General features: G+C 36.2%; 1 protein-coding gene across 1 annotated transcript; it reads right to left on the bottom strand.

Annotated features, from left to right (window-relative positions):
• Positions 1-4,501: 4,501 nt before the first annotated feature.
• On the bottom strand, positions 4,502-20,074 carry LOC124180041. The gene is made up of 5 exons (XM_046565025.1): positions 19,360-20,074; positions 12,629-12,946; positions 10,520-10,796; positions 8,987-9,103; positions 4,502-6,540 (listed from the first exon to the last, which is right to left on the bottom strand). Exons 1-5 carry the CDS (start codon positions 19,363-19,365, stop codon positions 5,792-5,794), a joined length of 1,467 nt encoding a protein of 488 aa, XP_046420981.1. The 5' UTR covers positions 19,366-20,074; the 3' UTR covers positions 4,502-5,791.
• Positions 20,075-21,858: the final 1,784 nt, after the last annotated feature.

The raw sequence follows: 21,858 nt of genomic DNA, 5'->3' as shown, positions 1-21,858 counted from the left end.
CGAATAACGTCGCTTCTATTACCTCCTCCTCCTTCTCGGTTATATTCATAAATTTTTTCTACACGCATAATGTTATACTCGTGCTCTTGACCACCTCGTGATGATCGATCTTTCTTGACTGTTCTCTTTTCCGTTTTAGTACGCGACAATAGTATCGACTTATGACCAGTTGAGAAGATTGGTCGGACAAAACTATAACGATTTTTTTTCACTAATTTTATTTCCTAATACTATATTCACCAAATTATTATATGTATTCGAAAGCTACGAAAACCTTTTAAGATTTACGGAAATAATAAATATACCAAAGTTATAAGCAAAGGCGTGAATATTGAAATTGTTGTGAACCAAGTCACCGAAACTGATTTTCTCGTGACTTCCGTATAATCAATTTTGTACTGCCGTGTTCGTTGAGAATAATCAATGCAATGTTATGAAATTGAATGTTAAACGATGCTGACGTGTTAAATAAAACAGCATTTCGGTAAATATATAGATTTTAAACAGTCTTTTGAACATTGTAAGCCATTTTAAAGTAAAGGTATAGAATTTTTTTTAATTTTACGGATCTTATCCAAAACAAAGCATCGATTTTTGAGCTTTCTTGTATATTTCTAGTATTTTGTAACTTTGTATTCTTAGAGAGACCTTGACAGCCTAAGAATACGATGATTTCATAAATATTCAAAGCAACACTGTCTCGTGGTAAAACTAACGAAATATTTTGATGTTCATATCGATATTTCCCAGTTATTTCAACAAAATCGGAAATATCATATTGTTCTACAATTTTTTTTTTTTCCACTTCCTCAATCCGTATATTGTTGGTCTCGTTTTGTTTAAATGACAATCTTTAAAAAACCACGAATGAATATATCATTGTAAAATCATAATTTTCGAATTCCTTTTTCCGCTTTATATCTTGAACGTAGACGATTTTGTCAATATTTAATTTATTAGACGATATTTTTGCCCAATTCCTTCAAATTTTGTCCACCAAATTGTAGATTTCATGCACCCTCAAACCTTCCGCAGGTGTTCAATAAACAAATCTATGGAAATCTTAAGTGGAATGTATTTTGAGTTTGTTTTTTGACCGATCGGGACTTTTCCTCTACGTTAGTTATTTATTTTTTGTTCATGCTCAACGCACCCTGCAACATTTATTTATTTATTTTTTTTTTTTCCAAAAAACATTCTTAATTCGCGTACATCGACTGGAGTATAAAGACATCTGCGACATAACCCAACTAGTAACTCGATAACGTTGAAGTGCCTCGTGTTTATACTCGCGGTGCAATTATTATCCATTATGCGGACGATTCGTGTAGGCGGAGAATTTGACCCGTGTTTAATGTAAAACCTCCGTGTTTGCCGTGCCCTCGATCTTGCGATATCTTACGCGGCCGTAATTTAACCGTTCAATTTTCGTGCTTGCTTTTCATTCATTCCCTTCTCAATTATCTCCAAGTCTAACGAAGTGAAATTCAAATCTGCAAATGGGGATTCGCAACGAATTTAGATACGGACAAGGGGGAGAATCGTATGGCAAAAATTTTGATGCCGGGAATATGTTACTGTAATACCGTTTGCGTATATAATTGAACTAATCGCCGTACATGATGCAAAAAATTTTCGATCTAGAGAATATTGTTCTTCTTCTTTTTCTTCATCTTCTTCGGTTTAGTTCGAAATTTTCGAAACGCGATCTCGACTTCGATAGTTCGTAATTGCGGGGTGTTCGATAAAACTACCTTGGCTAGTCATTGAAAGAATAATTCGATTCTGCGCTTGGCCAGTTTTCATTCTTCAACGAACCGCGTGGAGGATCCAGCAAAGCTGATATGCAATATCACCTGTTCATCATCGGCGCGTAAATCGTGTACAGTGTAATTGTGGGTCACTGGATCAACATTGGTGGCCGCTATAAAGCAGCTGCTCTGAGTTGAGCGAAGAGAATATGGAGAGAAACCGGCGACCAGGAAGCTGCACGTGATAAAAAGAAGAAGAAATCCAAAAACGTAAACAAAAAATAAAAGAAAAACGACCGCATAAAAGACCGGAAACACGAGCGGAAATCGGAGGGGGAACCGACTCTCGAATCCACTTTGCTGACGAGTCCAGATGTAATATGACAGATTCTCGTAAAATAAAAGCGGAATTTTCTTATCGCGTTTATATTATGTATAATTATTCTCTGTATGTGTATATATATATATATATATGCGAGAATCACGAAACGTGCCTGTTTCGACTCTTTCCTCGCGACCTCGTTCGGCCATTTGTAAATATATATACATTCTTCTATAACGTGTAACAATATTGCTACTACCTGTTCATTATGGTTATATGTTTGTTTATTCTAAACCGCGAGCGTCGGGCTTATATTACTTCTTTTTTTCCTCTTATTTTCCGATTCGTATACTTCATACCATATTTTTCACACCCGGCTGGAGAGAACAACTCTTTCGTTCAACCGCACCTTCTATTCATCTTGCTATGATGTGTTAGGGGAAAAATAATTACACCGAAGCAGCGATTATACAGCGTTGTTTTCACGGATTGATTTGTGGCGGTTTCGCCAATTTATTGTCTCGTTAATCGATGCTTCCTTTCGTGTTCTTTTCTACTTTCGTTCAATCTTTCGTCGGTTCGATATCTTCTGATGCCTTTTCACAAATTTTTATACCCATAAGATCCGACTGATGTTCACGATTTTTCATCATCCTCTGTTATCCTCTAAATATTATGTAGCCAACAACGGTTCAAAAAGCTTTGATTAAAATGAATGAATTATTGATAAATATTATCACCTTGCAGAGGGAAAACAAAGAAACTAAATTGCTTTGTTAATTACCGGGGAATGTGATGGATTGTAGGTTTTTTTCGATGTTGATTGGATCTTTTTTTTTGTTTTGGTTTTTTTTTTTTTTTTTGTTACTTATCGTTTTCTTTCAGTTTTTTTTTTCTTTATCACATAAAACGTATAAAACTATTTCTATACAATTACAAATTTCTATATTACAATAGATATTCATATATAAATGTATATAACTGAGAGGTCGGTAATATATAAATTTACGATAATTATATAATTATTCACGTATAGACTTAAGTCTCTTGATTCTTTAATTTGTTACTCCAGGTATATATTTATATTTATTTCTCATGGATTTTCAAATTCCGATGAAATTCACTAAATAAAGGATTTAAAAAGAACAAAGCAAAACGAAAAGTCAAAATTTCATCATACGGATGAGTAATAAATATACATTCTATAATACCTATGACGTTAAAATATTTGAAATTATTGTGACAGAAAGAGAGAAAGCGAGATAGTAGAGCAGAAGAATCGTGATAAAAAAAATTTGTTTTTAAAACAATAATAAAAACGAAACAAAAACAACGTCAAAAAAAAAAAATCTATGTATACTTTTCTATACATTATAAATTAACACCCCTTTAATATCATAAATTATATCGTTTTCTATTCTTTTTTCTTCTTCTTTTCTTTACGCCTCTTCCGTCTATCTTATATATAATTATACAATTGATATTCGCTGGCAACGAAAGTCCGTTTAAAGCTATACAACACGTGTTACAGGTATATAATGCAATTGACCATCGTCATCATCATCATCATCATCATCATCATCATCATCATCATCATTCGCTCGTGATCTGCTTATCTCGCAGTGCAGTACGTTATACTGTAAAATTTGGTTTATTTACTCTCGTTATGTATTATTTAGGGTAATCGTTCACAGGCTTGTACTGAACGCTGCCATCTGCCCGGAAGCTTGGGTAGTACGCGTAAGAAAATACCACTGAAACAATAATGTAAGATAATTATCAAATGTACAGGGCACCTTATACATGGGATGTGAATTACTTTCGTGTCGCTCAATATCCGTATCCGGAAACTCCTGTGCAATGTGCAAATTTATTGTTTACATATTTTTCTTCACCTCTTTCCCGCTACAATCGCTCGCTAAAATCGTTCTCGCATGAGAGCTGACCGCATTTGAACGATTTTCACCAACCAAAACCGGCTAAATTTTGAGCTCGCTTATCTGTAACGGCAGCGGAATTCTAATCTGATTAAGGATTTGTGTAACGGGCGTACAGTCTAGGCAGAAAATGAACAGAACCTGCAGACGTGGAATTATAAAATCAAAGTTCTCAAAGCGGGGCTCGAGAGTCGCTTCAGACGAACTTCCTTTGAAAATTATTTCCGTTTAAGAGAAAAAAATATTTTTTCCATTACCTGAGGCCTCATTCATGTAAATTCAGTCGCAACTTGTATCTGAGTTCTTTAGAACTAACAATTACGATCGCCTACGACCGATAGGTTTATAAATTGCGTTCTGTTACACCTGCTTATGAAAAAGAGGATATAGAGGGTGGCTTAAAAAAATATATAAAAAAAAAACGGAACCGATTTGAAACGCGAATAAAGTCATAAAAAACCTGTTGACCGAATTTTGAAAACTTTTTTTTCTCTCGAAATTAGAAGACCGAATCTTTTATTTTACGTGTGAAAACCAGGAAAATTTGTATTTGTTGTTGGGACACGCGCTCTTGAGAGATGGATTTTGAAAAGGTTGCTGGGAGATTGAAAAAAATTATGAATTCAATTTCCTTGTGATATTGTGATTCGAAGAATAATTCTGGCATTTTAGAAATGCTCCGAGATTGTAATCACATGACGTGAAACATTTCTTATGAAATTAGAATCAAACCGCGTGCTTCGAAGTTATAGTTCTGTTTTCGGGAGGCATTATCAGGAAAGTACACTGTCAAAAAGTCGGCTGTAAGTGATGTCGAGAACTTGACCAAGATTGATTCATCCCGCGACCAACCGCCAACCACACCAGGCATGTATAACGAACATTTCAGATTTTTCGAGATCGCGTTACGGCTGACTTTTTTGATATCGGCGAAATACGTAGAGCATCACACTTTCAGTGGTGGGAGAGAATTTTTCACTGATCCTGAAGTCACATGGCCTGCATTGCATCCTGGCGAAAGATAGTTCTGGCAATCATATTGAAGTTAGTAACGTTAACGTAGCATTCATATTTCGAAATCTTAGTTCCTTCAAAATCATTGTAAAATTAAGAAAATAGTAATTTTTGTCTCCAACGTTTCGTTCCCATAACATTACTAACTTCAACCTCATTTCTGGCGGTAGTGACCGTGAATGATGGACACATTAAACCGTATAACTTAATTCCGCTCCCCGTTTGCTTTCTTCCGTTGATCATATAAATTGTTAGAAAACTTTGAAATATTAAAAATCAACGAAATGTGTGAAAAGCACAATGTAATCAATCGTATCAAAATAAATTAGTCCTTGAGTCATAATTTAAGATCGACGTTAGGTTTAACATTATTTTTTTTCAGTCTCCCGCAGCGACATTTTCAAAACCCGATATTCAAGCGCGTGTTCCTCGACAGCAAATGAAGATTATCAAACACGATACGAAAGATTCATTCTTCTAGTTTCAAGTAAAATAAAGTTTTCAGAAATCGGTCCACGCGTTCGGATTTTATTCACGTTTCAAGTCCATCGCGTTTTTTTTTTTTTTTTTTTTTTGTCCACTGTCCGTATCTGTATTTCACGTTCGATCCATTCGACCATGCAGACACGACGCTTATCAAGCCACAGACTTGACAAACCAAACGAACGATATGCGCAAATTATTCGCAATCTCGTCTTTCTCATTCATCCCATGGTGAAAACATGACCCACAGGAACCGTCGTCTTTCCTGGCAACCCCGAATTTCTCTACCCCCTAAAAGCCCGTGAGCCTTTCAACATGTAACCGATCGACGGAACGATTCTTATCTCCCCAATTTTCGACGCCATTCCGACCCCGGATCTCTTCGTCAGGGGTCCGTAATTAAGCGGACCGCCACGAAGGCTCCCGAATTCCTCATGAATGTAGTTCTTCGATGGTGGTAAATAACTCCTGGGACCCTGCGAGTGGAGGACGGGAACCTCGACCACCGGCTTCGGGAACATCATCATCACGAAGCCGTCATCCAGACCCTGGTGACCCGCCCCAAATGGCGCCATCCCAAAGTCAAAAGGACTTTTCCCAAAGTGTGGACGACCGAACTGAGCCGGCAGTGCCAAGGACGAGAAGTCCAGCTTCGGTGGATCGGCGTGTTCATCTTCTTGGTTGTGGCGATGGTGGTGGTGGTCAGACTCCTCCTCGTGGTGTTCCTCACGGTGTTCCTCGCGATGCTTATTCGATTGCGAGCTCGAGCTCGAGGCGGAGGATATCTGGCTGATCAGGTTACCGATCCCGCTTCCTGATCCAGAGTCCTTTTGGTTGCCCCCGAAGCTCTCCGACAGTGCCGAAAGCGGCGGATGTCTCGGGGTGATTATCTCGACTTCGTGATGATGATGATGGTGCTCGGATTCCGGTTTGTAGACCGGATACGGTGAACTTTCCTCGTCCTGATCGCTAGCCGGCAGTACTCCTGGGTCTTCGGCAGGTTTTACTATCACCAGTCCCGGATTATCTGCGTCTGTAAACGTCGGTCTGTCAGTTCCGTCATCCACGGGTGTTAAGCTATGTCGGATTATTCATCCTCATCATCGTCAAATCGATTTTAAAACCCTCCGAGAGATTGTTTTAAGGTCTTCGCGGTCTATTCGGGTCAGTTCCTAAGGCGATGGACGATGAACGCAGTGTTTTGTACGATGTTCGTGTGATTTGTGTGCCGATAATTAGTTCCTTCATTTTATTTCATCCAACTTACAATCAGGTATTAGTGTTAATTGGAGATTCTTTATGACAGGGATGACTTATCGCAATTGGTACCTATTGCCGTTATACCTTGGGTATTACACATGCCTGCAAGACGTCTCATCGCGTGGCTATCGTTCACCTCGCTCGGACGATCGACATCCTTGGTACCTCGATGATTTCTACCACGTGAGAGAGCTAGATGAATTCGATTCACTTGTGAAGTACACGCATACCCGATCCATCAATTGATCACGTGTCGACACCGGGTGCGATAGAATATTTCATTCACTCGTTTTCAACACCTGACCTACTGCGGATGCAAACCTGCAGGCGTGAAGTGCGCAACCTTGACATTCGAAAGATATCGCTGTGTCGAATTAAACGCTTCGTTTATTGTGCAGCTTCGCGTATGACAGGCGGAAAAAGAAGAATATGAAGGTTCTCTCGCCGGTCGGAAGCCCATTAGAAACGACACGGTTCTGTTTCTTTTTCATTTCGTACAGCTGTTTACGATAATTCCAGTGTGTACCTACTTTGCGACTTAATTGCCGAAACATCGTCTTGGGCAGCTTGACGCGTACGACCTGCTTTTATGCCGTTTGTCAGTGAAAACTGACGAAACAAGCCTGACATTGAGACGTCTAAATATCGTCTAGGCGTAACTAACGTACCGTCACTGTTACCAAAAACGCAGTTCGAACTTTTACACAGACTGTAATTCGGTATGGATCTAACGCTATATAATGTTAAATTTTCGAATTGACCGCAGTAATTGTTGCGTCTCAGTTTACACTGGCAAATTATGGCCGATTGGAGCACCACCGTCGCGTTCTTCGGAAACACAAGTCGAAAGACAAATTAAAACGAACCGATAGTTACCGATATGAGTACATAGTCAAAGTTAAAGTATCGGTACTCTTGAAATTTTTAAAGGTCGAGTTCACCGGTCCGTCTCAAAAAAAAAACCGCGATGATATTCAAGTGGCTGTAACGACACACTAGAAAGTCGTTTCGAGATGTTGCGGGTTTCGACGTTCTACGATCGTTTTCACATCCTGGTCCGGACGGAACAACTTTTCCATTCACGGGTGCCGGCTGCGGTCAATTCAACTTTGTGCATACACTGTGCATCACCAAATGAAATACCATTCCCGGGGAAAGGTCGCCGCGATGTTTGACATCCGGTAATTTGTGCGAACCGATTTCGAGCAACCGAGTTTCCCTTTCCTCGCCTCTCCCAATCTCACGGATGATGCTTCTCCACTTGGGCTCTCGCTTTCTCCATACCTGCGCGATCTTCTCACGGGCTCTTCGAACACCGAATTCTCGGTGTTTAATTGTTAAATCGCGAAATCATTTACCGATCGTTCGACGGTCTCTCGAATGGTTTGAAGCTCCGACGACACCTTTGGGTACATTTTCTCCGCTGCTTTAATTATCGCGGACTAAAACTCTCCTTTGTCTAGGTTCAAGTGCACACCGCAAAGAAAGTCTCCTATTCGTTACTCGATTTTTCAAACTGTCGTATTTGTGTGTGTTTGCGTACGCAACCGGTTTTCTAATTCAATCACGGTACGAGGGGGAGGAGATCGAATGCACGCAAACTTATCGAGAGCTGCTGCGGTTCAGGCATTTTTTCAAGCCTTTCACCATTCGCGCGGCTCTCCTAACCGATCGATCGTTTCTAAGACGCTTCTACTAAAATTCTTATTTCCGATTAAGGATTTACGGGCTGTACGGTCAGGTTGAAAAAGTGTTGAATTGTAAAAGTGATGAAACCGAGCTTTAAATAACGTCGCTGAAGCTGTTCCAGTTGCATTCAACTGTATAAGTTAAATGTAAAAATGTGACTGTACATTCCGTACATTCTTGAGATCAACATTGACGTTATGAATAAAGAAAGGACAGAAAAATATATGAAGAGATAATTGAGGTCTGTCACTTGTTACGTGTAAGATTATTCAGGCGCGGGATTTTCGTAGACAACAATTTGTCGTCAATCCAACATTGCTACACTATTTGGTAACTTGATTTCCATGTTTACCGCGAAAATCGTTCTACGATATTCCGCAACTGCTAATTTTTGGCATCACATCTTGGACAAAAGGTTTCGACATGCATCGTTGCCAGTGTTTTATAATATATTACAATCGCCGTTGCGTTTTTCCTTCTTTTCGTGCTTCTTGTCACGGTTGGACGGAATTTAGAAAAGCTATACTAACCGTCCGACGGCGATGCGTACGCCGTGTGACCGTAGCTGCTGTCCGGTGATGCGTGAGCCGCGTATCCTCCATGGTGACCATACGCGCTGGGCGGTGGACCAGCGTAGGAATCATGGCCTGTGGGAAAGTCTCAAGATTAGTCATGATTCGTGGACAAATTGATGTATTTTTGCGGATGTTTGGAGAGCGTCGAAGTTGTAAAGTGACCAAATGACTAAGCTTTCAAGGTTGGAACTCGTGACGCAGGTCAGACTTTTCGGGAATTAGGGATCGTGTATCAGGTGTAAAGTAAAATTAGGTGAAATCAAAAAGTTTCGAAACGGAAAAATGAAGAAACAGAAGCTTAGACTCGATAACTGACCTGACATCTGATATTAAAAGCGATTCTCTTGGTACGGTAGTGAAGCTGTTGGAAACCATGAACTCAGATCGAAATAGTTCAGTAATTAAGGATATGAGACGGGTTACATTGTCGAGATAATAACTCATTTTGTTTATAAATAAGTTCAACACGTTTTACCGAAAATAGATTTTTGAGGAAATTAATATATTTTGAAGAAATCGTTTAAAATTCATTGTATGCGATCTCTATCGATTTTAGATAGGTCATTATTTCGGTCAATTATCAAAGATCTGCATAAATATTGAAGTTGAGGCGACGACTTGCGGATAATCCCTTTCCAAGCAAAATGAGCTATGATTTATAGAAATTGAATAAATGGAACGATTCGTTTATTAAAAAAAAGATATCGAACGGTAAAATGAAATCTATACTCAAAACCGTCGATTCGCTTCTTTTTTTTTTCTTTTATTTATTCATATCGATGTGGTCAAATTTTTATTTTTCCCCTACATATTTCAACATAATTGTTCAGTCTTTACTTTGCGATTCTTTAGCTTGCATACATTATCTTCACTGTACCGTGAACCTGATAAATCCTTAAAAATCTTTTTACACCCCACGGATTTTAACACTGTATTGAAGTAACATATCCCAGTAAAAACTTGTCCATCCCTTTGGTTTCGTCTCAATTAAAATCGTGGACCGCTAGAAGATTTTTTTAACATGCAATCATCTGTCAGAGCTCACTTCTGTTCGTTAATGTCGTTGCATGAAAAAATTTCATTAGCCTATTCGTATAAAGCAGAAGAGACAAAAAAAATTGTTGTGTAAAATATTTTTTTTTTGTTTCCAATGGAAGAAATAATAAATAAGAAAAAATGAAATTCAGCATATCGAAAAATCGAACAACACGTAACAACGTCACTCTCGTCAATCAACCTTTGTATCTGTACTACAATTATTATTATAATCGTCACAATATCAGCGCATATCATTTTTTTGTTTTTCCGCGTGAAAACAAATGGTCGAAAATTTTCACCACTTGATTACCTTCGGTTTCTCTGATTTGTACAACAAATATAAAAAATAAAAAAAAAATCACATTCACCCCGTCCACGTTTTTTCATCACACAAAGACTCGACTCTATTGATTGCAATAAAAAATACGCGCGTGACGTTGAAATTAGTACCTGAAACTGGAACGTGGGCCGGCGGTTCGTAGTGGTAATGCTGCACAGGTTTCGGCGGCGTCAAAACTGCACTTGCGGCTATGTGACGACCGAGGGACGTTATCGCCTCGCCTTTCGCGCTGATTATGTTACCCTTTGCCGATACTACTATTCCGCCCCCCTTGATCAGCTTCCCCTTTAGGGCAATCACACCCCCGCCGATCGCCTTCAGTGCTTGAAAGAGCGTGTTCAGTATAGCCTTCTTGAACGACCATACGTCGAAGTTCTTCTCGTCGTACTGCGAAGAAATAGTTTTTTTTTTTTTTTTTATTCTGACACAGTATGCGCAAAATTCGGTTTTACGCACTGTTATTAGTGCGCAAAATAGTATTTTTCGATACAGTGCGTAAAATGCGATATAATACACAACAAGTGGCTAAAATCGAATTTGAAACGTGTTTCATATGATATCTTTTTACGCATGCTATGTACAAGAAATATCGTATGAAGCACGTTTCAAATTCGATTTCACGCACTTGTTGCATATTATAATATTTTCATTTAATGGTTCAAGTCGTGGGGGTAAAAAATTAGAATGGCCGATTGATAGAAGGAACAAAATATCGAATTTACAAAGACGGGAAAATCCAATTCGTAGTATTATCAAAATATAGAAAGTACAAGTATAGAAAATTTATAATGCAGAAAGAGAAAATATAAAAGTGTGAAAACATTGAACGGTAAAATCCATAATTTATGTATCATTCTGTAATATCGAGACAAATTCCGACGATTCTACATTTTAGCATTCTATATTCCGACCTATCTATTTTTCACCTATCCATACTTCGACTTTGTAAATTTTTAAATTCTGTAAATTAATTTCTCTCTTCTGTGAAAATTCGGTATTGTGCCCCTTCTTTGTTTTGATCTTTCTATAATTTTATCCTCGTACAACGTACGCGAATTATCATATCATATCAATTACCGTAACGTGATAGTTGACGTTGGAATTGTTCTTCCTATAGTTACAATATGAGATAAAATCGCGTTTTCATTGTTTCGCGTGCAGCAGCGGGTGCGGAAATTAGGAACTTGCAGAAATTATCTACGTCTCGAATGATGACGGATTAGGTAATTTTTTCGCGAAACAACACGATATATCCGGTCATGAGCTGCAGTTTTTTTTTTCCTTTTTTATTAAATTGTTTTCTGCAACTTTCTCCGAACCCAACTCGCACATATATATATATATATATATGTATGCGCATTCACGTACAACACACAAATTTTTATTCAGCAGGGTAACGAATTTGAATAAAATACTCATACCTACGTGTATACTACGAACTAGCGGTTTTATAATTGTACCCATGTGTTTTGACTTCTATACGCTATAATTTATTATATTGACGTGATAACCAAATCTGTTATAATCTTATAACAGCGTTACATGTTATGCCTTCTGGGTATATCATAAAATGGTTGTAAATGAAAGTTTCTAAGAGGAGGAAGTTTTGTATGTCCCTAATATTTTTCTCCTTATTACTTTTTTTTTTTTGAGCTCTTCATATTTCTCTTTTTATCTCATACAGTTTTTCGTCATTTTTATTGAAGGCAATTCACAAAATTTATGCAAAAATTATTATTTCAGTTGTATAATTTCAACAATTTTGTCGTATAATTTCGTAATCTTGGATTGTCACGATTCTTTTCCAACGTTTGAAAACGTTTTTATTTTCGTTACGTAAATGCTATGACACCAAAACTACTACATTTTCTAGATTACTTGGGAGATTTTTTTACACTTACGTTTGTTTTTTTGTTTTTTAAATTTTTTTCAATGAAAATGATTATTATAATTATAATTTTGTCAAAAGCTTAGTTACATTTAATTTAGGGAAATTTGTAATTCTTAGAAGAAAATAACATCAGTTTGTAAAAAATTGTTTTGAAATATTTTCAAATTATTCGAATCTCCTTCGAATCTCACGTATTAAAATTGAGAAAAAAACGTGAGAGAAACAGAGAAACGAGATGTTAGTTTTGAAAAATTGTAAGATCGCGGTTCTTGTCTCGAAGAGAATATTTTTAACTCTGCTAAAAGACAAGAATTATCGATTAACTCACGTCGTGCACCGGCGGTCCATATTCGACGGATTCGTACTGATGCGATTTTGCGCTTCCGTCGCTACTTCCGGTGCTGGCGCCGCTCGAAGCCTCGGCAACCTTGCCGAGAATCGCGCTACCGATTCCCGCCAAAAATCCCCCCGATCCACCCCCGGATCTTTTCGTCCTCGTGATCCTACTTTCGGACAATTGCGCGCCCTCAGATTCGGTGAAACTTCTCTTCGCCTCGGAATCCGGCACTTTTTCCACCGCCAAAGAGTCGGAGAGCGGAACTGAGTGGGCGACCACGCAGCATCCCAGCAAGATGAATGCGACGAGCTGAAATTCAACAATTTTATAAACTTCTTTCATTTTTATTGGCTCTTCTTCTCTTCTTGTTTCTACTCCGTAAAAGGGAACGGTGACGAGGAGATTCGACAGTTCTGATTACATCTCTCACTCTGATTATCGTTACACAATGAAATTTGCTGAAAATTTAACAATCTTAAAGAGTTTTCCATTTTTTTTTCATGTGTTTCGGTTCTTTCTTCGTTTTTAGACTGGTCGAAAGAGAACGGTGAAACGAAAATTGAAAAGCTTTGAATTCATCTGTAATTATTATTCATTACTGCATTTAATAAAGGTATAATACATGTTAAATAATGAAGGATTTCTTTGATTAAAGTTTGTATTTAACTTTGCTTAAAACTAAGATTCACGAATGAGTTGAAGTTTAACAATTCCGTAGGGTTTTTTTTTCTTTTCATTCTTCTTATTTCACATTACTTTCCGACTCGTTGTATCTGTGCTTTCAAAAATTGAAAAAACGAATGAAAGAGAACGATTACAAAAGGATTAAAGACCTTCGATTTCATCCCATTCTAATAATAGTTATAGAATAAATTATTACACGGTAAAGAATGTCTTTGAATAACCGAAGGATCGCATCGAAATTTGCTTCAAGTTTGTACAAAATTTTCGACGATCTTCTTTTTACAATATGAAGGAGATGAAATAAGGATTCTGGGATTAAGTTTATACGCACAATCATTGAATCACATTTGAATATTGCGAACTGTCGGTGTTTAACGTCTTTAAACGACGAGATAGAATCTGGACTGCGAAAATGGTCGGTTTACGGTTTGATAACGGCTAAACGTTGCACACTAATTTTCGAAAATCACAAACATTGTTGCGTGCGTAATGCCGGCAATCAAATTCGTATTTCACGGTCTCGTTGCAGCTTAGCGTAATTTCTTTGTAAAGATGAAGAAAGCAGCTACTCGCAACTAGGGGATGTTTTTCTTTTTCTTTATTTTTCCCTCACACCGTTCATCACTTTCTGCACTTTGATTATTGCGCGAAGTGGAAAGAAATTCTGTACAAGATGCTTATTTTCTTTTTGTTTCATACTTTATAATAACAGTATACGAATGCGTGCGTGAATAAATTTTCTTCCCTTGTTGTACGTATCGGCAAATTATTTTTCTAGTTTTTCTCGTTACCAAGACAAAAGATTATTGAATCAGGAACAGAGAAACAAAAGTGAAAGATATACGTCCATACGTACAATTTATAATTTTATGCAAAACGAGGAGGAATATCGTTCCGGATGACAAAAGCCTGACGAATATACATATATATGTACGTATAATACATGTTCATACAGGTATTATAAACACGTATATGCATACTTTCATTAATTAGTTATAATTTCATTTAGCCGGTTCTCTCTAGAGCCGGTAAATTACAAAATGAATTAGCATTATAAATTGACACGATCGCGCTGTTTTCTGACATTTTTAACCGAAAGTTGTTCCTTTCGCACTTTCACATTTCTCCCGAACGATGCTCACACGTAACACGTAACCCAACCGATCCTATAAGCTGGAACGGCATTCTTTGCGTTGGTACGTATCTTTTTTTCTTCTTCTTTCTATATTTTTTTTCCTTTCGGGAATAGCTGGAGTTTGACTCACCAATTGCGATTTTTTATCGTTGAATTAGCCCTACAGAAATTCGGTTTTTAAATTCAGAACAATAATTTTCGTCCATAAAGTAACGGCACATTATATATGTATTATATATTACATATATATTTGGCACAGTTTTTTCTTTTTCTACTAAAGAACAAAAACAATATCCTGCTCACGTCACATAAATCGAAAGTTCAATGTTTCATCTTCGTTGAATTCTGTTTAAGTATTATATGGTTATATATATATATATATTTATTTAACATCGCGTATATCGTTGTGAAAGTTGTTCGATACGTATGCAGATTTTTTTAATCCTTATCTCTTATTTTCATTTATCTATAGACGGGTATAATCTGCATGACGTAAAAAGTTTTTTTCCCATGTGGCTGGAAAATCTATAGTCCGATGGAGAAATCACGTAATCGGGTAGAAATTTATTCAAATAAGATGCAAATAAGGCCGGTATTTTATGAGTGAAAAAATCTGGCCGAGAAAAACAGGATATAAAAAATAAGAGAAAAAAAATCTATCTTACGAAATTTAAATTAAATTCGCTATTAAATTTGTATGAAATATAAAATGAGCGAACGAATTATATTGTGAAATCAAGGTTTATCATATTCTCCGATTCAATTCGGCGTTGTTTATACATTTATATAAAAAAAAAAAAAACAATTGCTTATGTTTACGCTTTTATTCAAATTAAACCGATTAAATACTCAAATGACGTGTCGCGAATTTTTTATTAATTTTTTGCTCTCTCTATAATTGCAGTTTGTGAGAAATTTTTTGTTTCTTCCGTTACTTGAATAAAGAAAATTCTTATTATGCGAAATGATTTTTGGAAGACGTGGACATCGATGTAACATACAAAAATCAATACAATTATAACCGTTTCTGACACGCAGGCTTTTTTTATCATCCACTTGCTATTCACAATCGTTTACATACATAATATTATAATAACAATATATTCGCGCTTTATTCACGGCATGCAGCACGAAGTGCAGCCTTGTCCTGCAATGATCGATTGAAATTTAGTTCAAAGACAAACGTGTGCCGTTTACGCGTATTCGTTCAAAGTATACGGGCCATTCCGCGCCAACTCACAGCAATCGCTTTACCTTGACATATTTTAATTTCTTTCAGAATTTTTCCAATGTTAGTAAGGCCCCTGATTACAGCCTAAAAAGAAAAAAAAAAATTCACATCACTCGTCGTTACCGTTATTATGAATTTTTATCCATTATTTACCCAATTTAAACCCATCTCAAAAATGCGCAAATCAATTTTTACGAAACAAGGAAAACAAGAACGTACCGTTTTCGAGATAAAACATTTTCACGCAAGATTCAGAGTGCCATGACGTTTTTTCTATTTTTTTCCCACATTTTCTAATATTCCTTTAATATTCTTCCAATCGTTTTTTCTATTTTCTAACCATATACAGGTGTATATACTCATTAATACAAACAACAACTGGATTCGGATAATAAATATTCTGAACTAAAAAATCGAACAATAGCGCAGTCAGTACGGATCGCGTGAATTCGCGATTATAACGAAGGAAAGCGAAATGCAGAAAGAATTTTAACGAATACTTTCCATGATGCGGTGGTGAAAAAATTCATACTTGTCGCAAAATTAAACGCATCCGGTTACCGGGAGCGGTTCGTTCTGCGGGTGACATGTGTCTCGCATCGCGTGTTCGTGTGTTCATGCGTTCATGTGTTCATCCGCCACTATATGCACGTAGAAAATAGCTTCGCCAAGGTTTGCGGTCAGTCAAGTGCAGCGATGACTTCGGTACTTATGTACATACATGTACATTGTGTATATACATTATGTATATGCATATATTTCTCTGTGCGTACGGTTATGTGTTATACATAAAATGATCGCTGTACGGAATTAAGTCGAGCGATTCTGCGGAGAAAGTTTATCATCGCTGATCGTCGCTGCGGAGACGAGTCGAATCATATTACGAATATTGTTCTTTTCGCGTTGGGCGAAGAGAGAAACAAAAAATCTGTTATATAAAAAAAAAAAAAAAGAGAACAAAAAAACTCGAGCGGTTTAATATTTGCGCCATTTGTGGCGTTGATAGATGAATTAAATCACATCGTTCCTACCGTATGATAAGAATCATTTTACAAGCATTTGGGAAAAGGTTCAATCGTCAGAAGTTTGGTGAAGGTTTTCTGTAGATAATTTGTATGACGAACAAAATAAGATGAAAAATATTATTATCGTATTAAAAATACCAGAGTTCGATCACTTTCGAAGTTCTGATTGTAAAACTTTTTCTCAAATCGTTGATATCATTTTAGCTTATGTCTGTTTCGAATTTGCTCACGTTCGTTTTCATTGCTTGGAAGGAATGTTGTCTCTCTTTTCCTTCAGACTTTCGATTCGGACTGTGGTTCCTATTTACAGTGAAATTTAATAAAAGAAATTCGAAAACCGCAAAAATCGAACGGATCGCCAAAAAATGTATTGCGAAATTTTAAGAAATAGTTTTATTCCAGCAGCTGAATGAAATTGAGACGCGATTTAAAATTGTCGAAAAATTTTCGTCAAAAATCATCTACAAATATAAAATAAAAACTGACAACTCGGCGCAAACTTCACGAAAGATTAGTCAATTCGATTCGAATATCCGTACTGACAAGAAAATCTTTTTCCTTTACTCGATTAAATGAAAAATATGAAAAATTCTTTCCATCTCTAATTTCTGTCAAAATTATATCCTTCAATTTTTTTTCAACGATTCCGTTCCATTTTAGGCGTATCTTAAATTATGTCCAAGCATGACGCGACGTGTAATTACAGGGTCCGTATATGTAACGAATTTCGGATGTCAACCGCGGCGATCTACATCCATATACATGCATATAATATCTATGCGACATGTCTAATACATAAACAATCTGCACCCAACCGAGTCCTGCAATTTATAAAAGTATAATCATAGGTGCACCGCGGTTCCTATATAACTTTATATACCTAAACATATTTACAAAAATTTGGAGCATTCTTCACTTCACTTTGTCGCCAAATTGCTTGTTACTGCCGTTACTGTTTCTTATTATTGTTATTTTTATTATTATCGTCATTGTTTGTTTTTTACCGGAAGAAATTTCCCCTTGAATATGTCAATTTATAACAGCTATCAGAAGCAACATCGTATTATAATGAACGATTACTTCGAAGTAAGAGAAAGGTGACGTACAATGTGTAGTATATACACCTGTATAGATATATACACGTATGAATGGATTTTATATACACGACAAGTTACGTGTAGTTTTATACCGCGTATTGTAGAGACATTGCAAAAATGCATCGACGTCGCCATTCCGTTTTTGCATCGCGTTCCAGATTCAAAGCTAATTGATTAGAAAAAAATTTTTCTACATTTCTTCAATAATCCTTCTTTCTCAAATTTTTACTGCGCATCATTATATAACATATAACAATTATCCCGATCGAAGACGAATTTCGTAGTGGAATAATTTTTTTGTTCACCAAGAGACAAAAGAGTTGAAAAAAAGAACTGAGAAAAAATAAATAAATAAAATTAAATATTAGATCAAATTTGAAGAGAGAAATTGACCTTTTTTTTTTATCCTCTTCCTTTTCCGTAACAGCTTTTTATTCTTTAAAGTGGCGCAGAGATCACGAGATCACATTTCTCCCAGCGATCTGTGCAGCGAAGGAGCAGCGAAAGTGATGGTGTAAGGTTTTATCTAGCTGAAAAGGATCCCGATGGCTGTGCGGAAGGTACAGAGCGAATTTATAAGAGCCTTGATCTTGCGCTTGCCGCAATGCGCGACCCAGATTACCGGCGTTATGCCGAGCGGTGCCAAAAAAATTTTATTTGTCAGTAAAAAGAATAGTTTCCAAGTCGCGAAGCGAAAAGAAAGATGGAAATACCGCGTCTCTTTCACTCGTCATCTTGTGTATATAATTCACTTGGCATTCTTTTCGCTCCACCTACCAAATCTTATTCTTCTTATTCTTGCTACACTTTGATTTTAATTCCATGAATGGAAATTATAAACCGACTCATTATCGTATATATTCATAATTCGCACAATAGCTTTCGCTCTGCGTGAAACAAATAATGTATGAGAGAAGAAAGGAAATGAAAAGAAAAGAAGATAACCCGCGGAACGAAATAGTCCGATTTCGAAAACTACTTGTTCCGAAACCTTTTGTAGAAGCCTCTTTCACGTTTTCACTTTGTTGATTTTTATTTTAATACGCTGCGAGATCTGGCGACACTTTTTTTTTGGGTTTTTTTTTTTCTTTTCTTTTTTTGGTAAATTTCATTTAACGACGCGTAACGAAATCATCTACAAGCGGTAATAAATCTTCGAACGTTGAGAAACGAACTTAAACAGCGTTGGGACGATTTGTAATACTCTTGAAAATTTTTCCTCACCTTTATCATCCTTAAATATTCCTATATTTTCTTTGTATTAAACTCGAATTAAATGTAAACATTAAACACAAAGACTTCCATGGATTGAAAAATAGCAGGACAAATTAAAAAAAAAAAAAAAAAAATAAGAAACGAAATTGTAGAAAGTTCACGACATGAAAAGAATGAAAAAATTCATGATGATAAAATTTGAAAAATTCGACCGAAAACGAAAAGATTTATGGAACGAAACAAACAAGTCACCAAGGTCTGCACCGTTTCAGAAATTATTTTTTATTCGACCAAATCGAACTTCCTGTCGTTAAATTTAACTTTTAATTATCTACCTGCATTTTTGTCCGATTAACTTGCGTTTTCTTGTGTCCAGGACGGTTGGAGGTAAACTTCTGACGAATAACACGGCACTCTCACTAAACTCACTGACAGTAAGCCGACTCCAATCACCTCTCTATATACTCTCTCCCACCCGTCAACGTCGTCGTTGCAGTCCTTTTTTCTTAATTTACTTATTTCGCTTCTTTGCTTCGGTCAAATTTTTACATTTTCCAACTTTTCACCCTTTCGCATCCCTCGAAATCGGCTGATAATCGCAAAAATAAAATTATACCCATTTTCGTTTCAAATTTCTTTACGCATCGTCAACGTTGTCGTTTGGCAAGTGAAATTTTTCAACAAGCGACGTCGTCCATTTGGAATTTAATTTTAAATATCCTTGTTGCGCGACTGATATTTTTTCGCTACTTTTCTCTCAACGTTGCGAATCAAGCGGTAGAAATTCTTTTGTAATTTTACAGTGATAAGAGACGAATTGTTGTTGCACCTTTTTCTTTCTTTTTTTATGCCCTAAACTTGAAAACATTAATTTTCCCTTTTTTATTTTATTTGTTTTCCTCGTTTTATAGAAATTTTTGGTATTCGCAGTTCAGTAAACAATGCAAATTTCGATTACGCTTGATGGAAAAAACCGAAAATTTAGTTCGTTAGAAGATTTTCAAATATTATTTTTCATCGCCATCACTTATACACGGTAGTTGTTGTCTTAAAAATTTTACAAACAACTTTGAAAATTTCTCTGTGTGAAATCTGAAGGAAACGTGTTATCGAATTACGAAGAGAAAAAAAAAGTCACTCTTCTTTTTCCTCTGAATTAGTTCCGTTGTTCGATACCGTAGCATTTGATTTATTTCTCGAAAAGAAATTGACTATTCACAATTTGTACTTTATAGGTACGTGACGATTGTACAAAGATGTTCCAACGGTCGATGGATCATTGAGGATTGCGACTCAGTGTCGTAGATTTTTATACCGTAGCTTTTGGGTTCTATTTTAGGCGCAGTGATTCTAATTTTTCTATTTCCCTTTCTCTGATACTTTTTCTACTCAGATTCTTCGAGCAATAGTGCGCAGTGATGATTGATGAGAGGAGAAATTCATCGATCGAAAGACGCGTCTTCAAATTTGAGATGCGAGATACTAAAATACACCTTCATAATCCGTGGCTTATATTCGTATCGCACATATGGGGCGAAAATTAGCTCGGAGCGTAAAACTAATAACTCTTTTTTATGACTGTGAATATTAACGGCAAAAGAAAAAACAATTATTCACTGCACATGCGAAAGTTCGTATCAACAAATGAATCTTCGGCTTTGACGAGCCGGGAGAAAAAGTTCAAGTACGCGTGTATAATGAGAATAAAACAAGTAATTAGACAGAAATTTCAAGGGAGCCTCGATAATCCGGCTCATGATCATCTTCTCGGCTTCATTTCTATCAGTTCAGTTCAATACTTCATTTTTTGATTTTACCAAACGTGAACTCGATCGCGCTTTCTCGCATCATAATTGGCATGGTTTTGAACCATCCGTTAAATATTATCTACCAAAAATATATGCGGCTTTCTAACCAATAATCGTTTGTCATGCACGCGGCTTATCGCACAAAAAATGATCATACTTTTCGATGCGAAAAAATTAACGAATGATTGGATGTTGGATGAAATGATTGCGAGCTGCGTAGAATCCTTGTTCATTTTGTTTTAAAATCTAATTTCATTCAAGAATTAATTTTTTCAACACTTGTGTTATTCTTTTCTTATCTTGATTTTATTTTTTTTTTGTAATTTCCGTTTCGCATTTGATTAAACAATCAATTATGCATTTACAAATGTATACGTTAATATAATCGAAATTGTTACACGAGTTTTATATTAGCATTAGCGAGATTCACCTTCGAAAAATCTTCATGATCGCAGAGAAAGTGAAATTGTTGCGTTTGAAAGGAATTGCGAACTTTTTTTCTTTCTTTTTTTCACTTTCAGTCGCTGTATTCATCGATTCAGAGCTGTGAAGAATAAGAAAAAGATTGGAAAAAGGGTGTAAATAAACGTGAAACATATTTTCAAATTTTGCGCATTGCTGCAGGTTTTTTTTAATGGCGATTTTACAAGTCATGATATTCGTATTGGTTAAAAAAATGTAACTCACAATGCACGTTTCTTTCTTTCTTTTTTTTTTTTGTTTCTGTCACCATTTTTAACCTGAGAAAATAAAAATTTGGAGAGTGAGACACAAGCTTCCGGAATTTGATGTTCAATCAATGTTTCAAGTATAGAAAATTAGTAGGTATAAAAATGTAAGAACGAATTTAAAAAATTGTACAGCAAATCTGAATACTTTACAGAAATTTCGGTTATTCTTAAATTATTTAGAGAAATATCGCATATTATCATGTTTCTTTTTTATTTGCGAATGAATTTTCTTTACAATTCGAATGCGCATAAATTTATTCATCGTACAATCAATGTGTGCAAATGATTTTGTATA

Source organism: Neodiprion fabricii, chromosome 4 (assembly GCF_021155785.1).
Source record: "Neodiprion fabricii isolate iyNeoFabr1 chromosome 4, iyNeoFabr1.1, whole genome shotgun sequence".
Lineage (NCBI taxonomy): Eukaryota > Metazoa > Arthropoda > Insecta > Hymenoptera > Diprionidae > Neodiprion > Neodiprion fabricii.
Note: the sequence above shows the minus strand (reverse complement) of the source record. Positions and strands in the feature narration are given on the sequence as shown.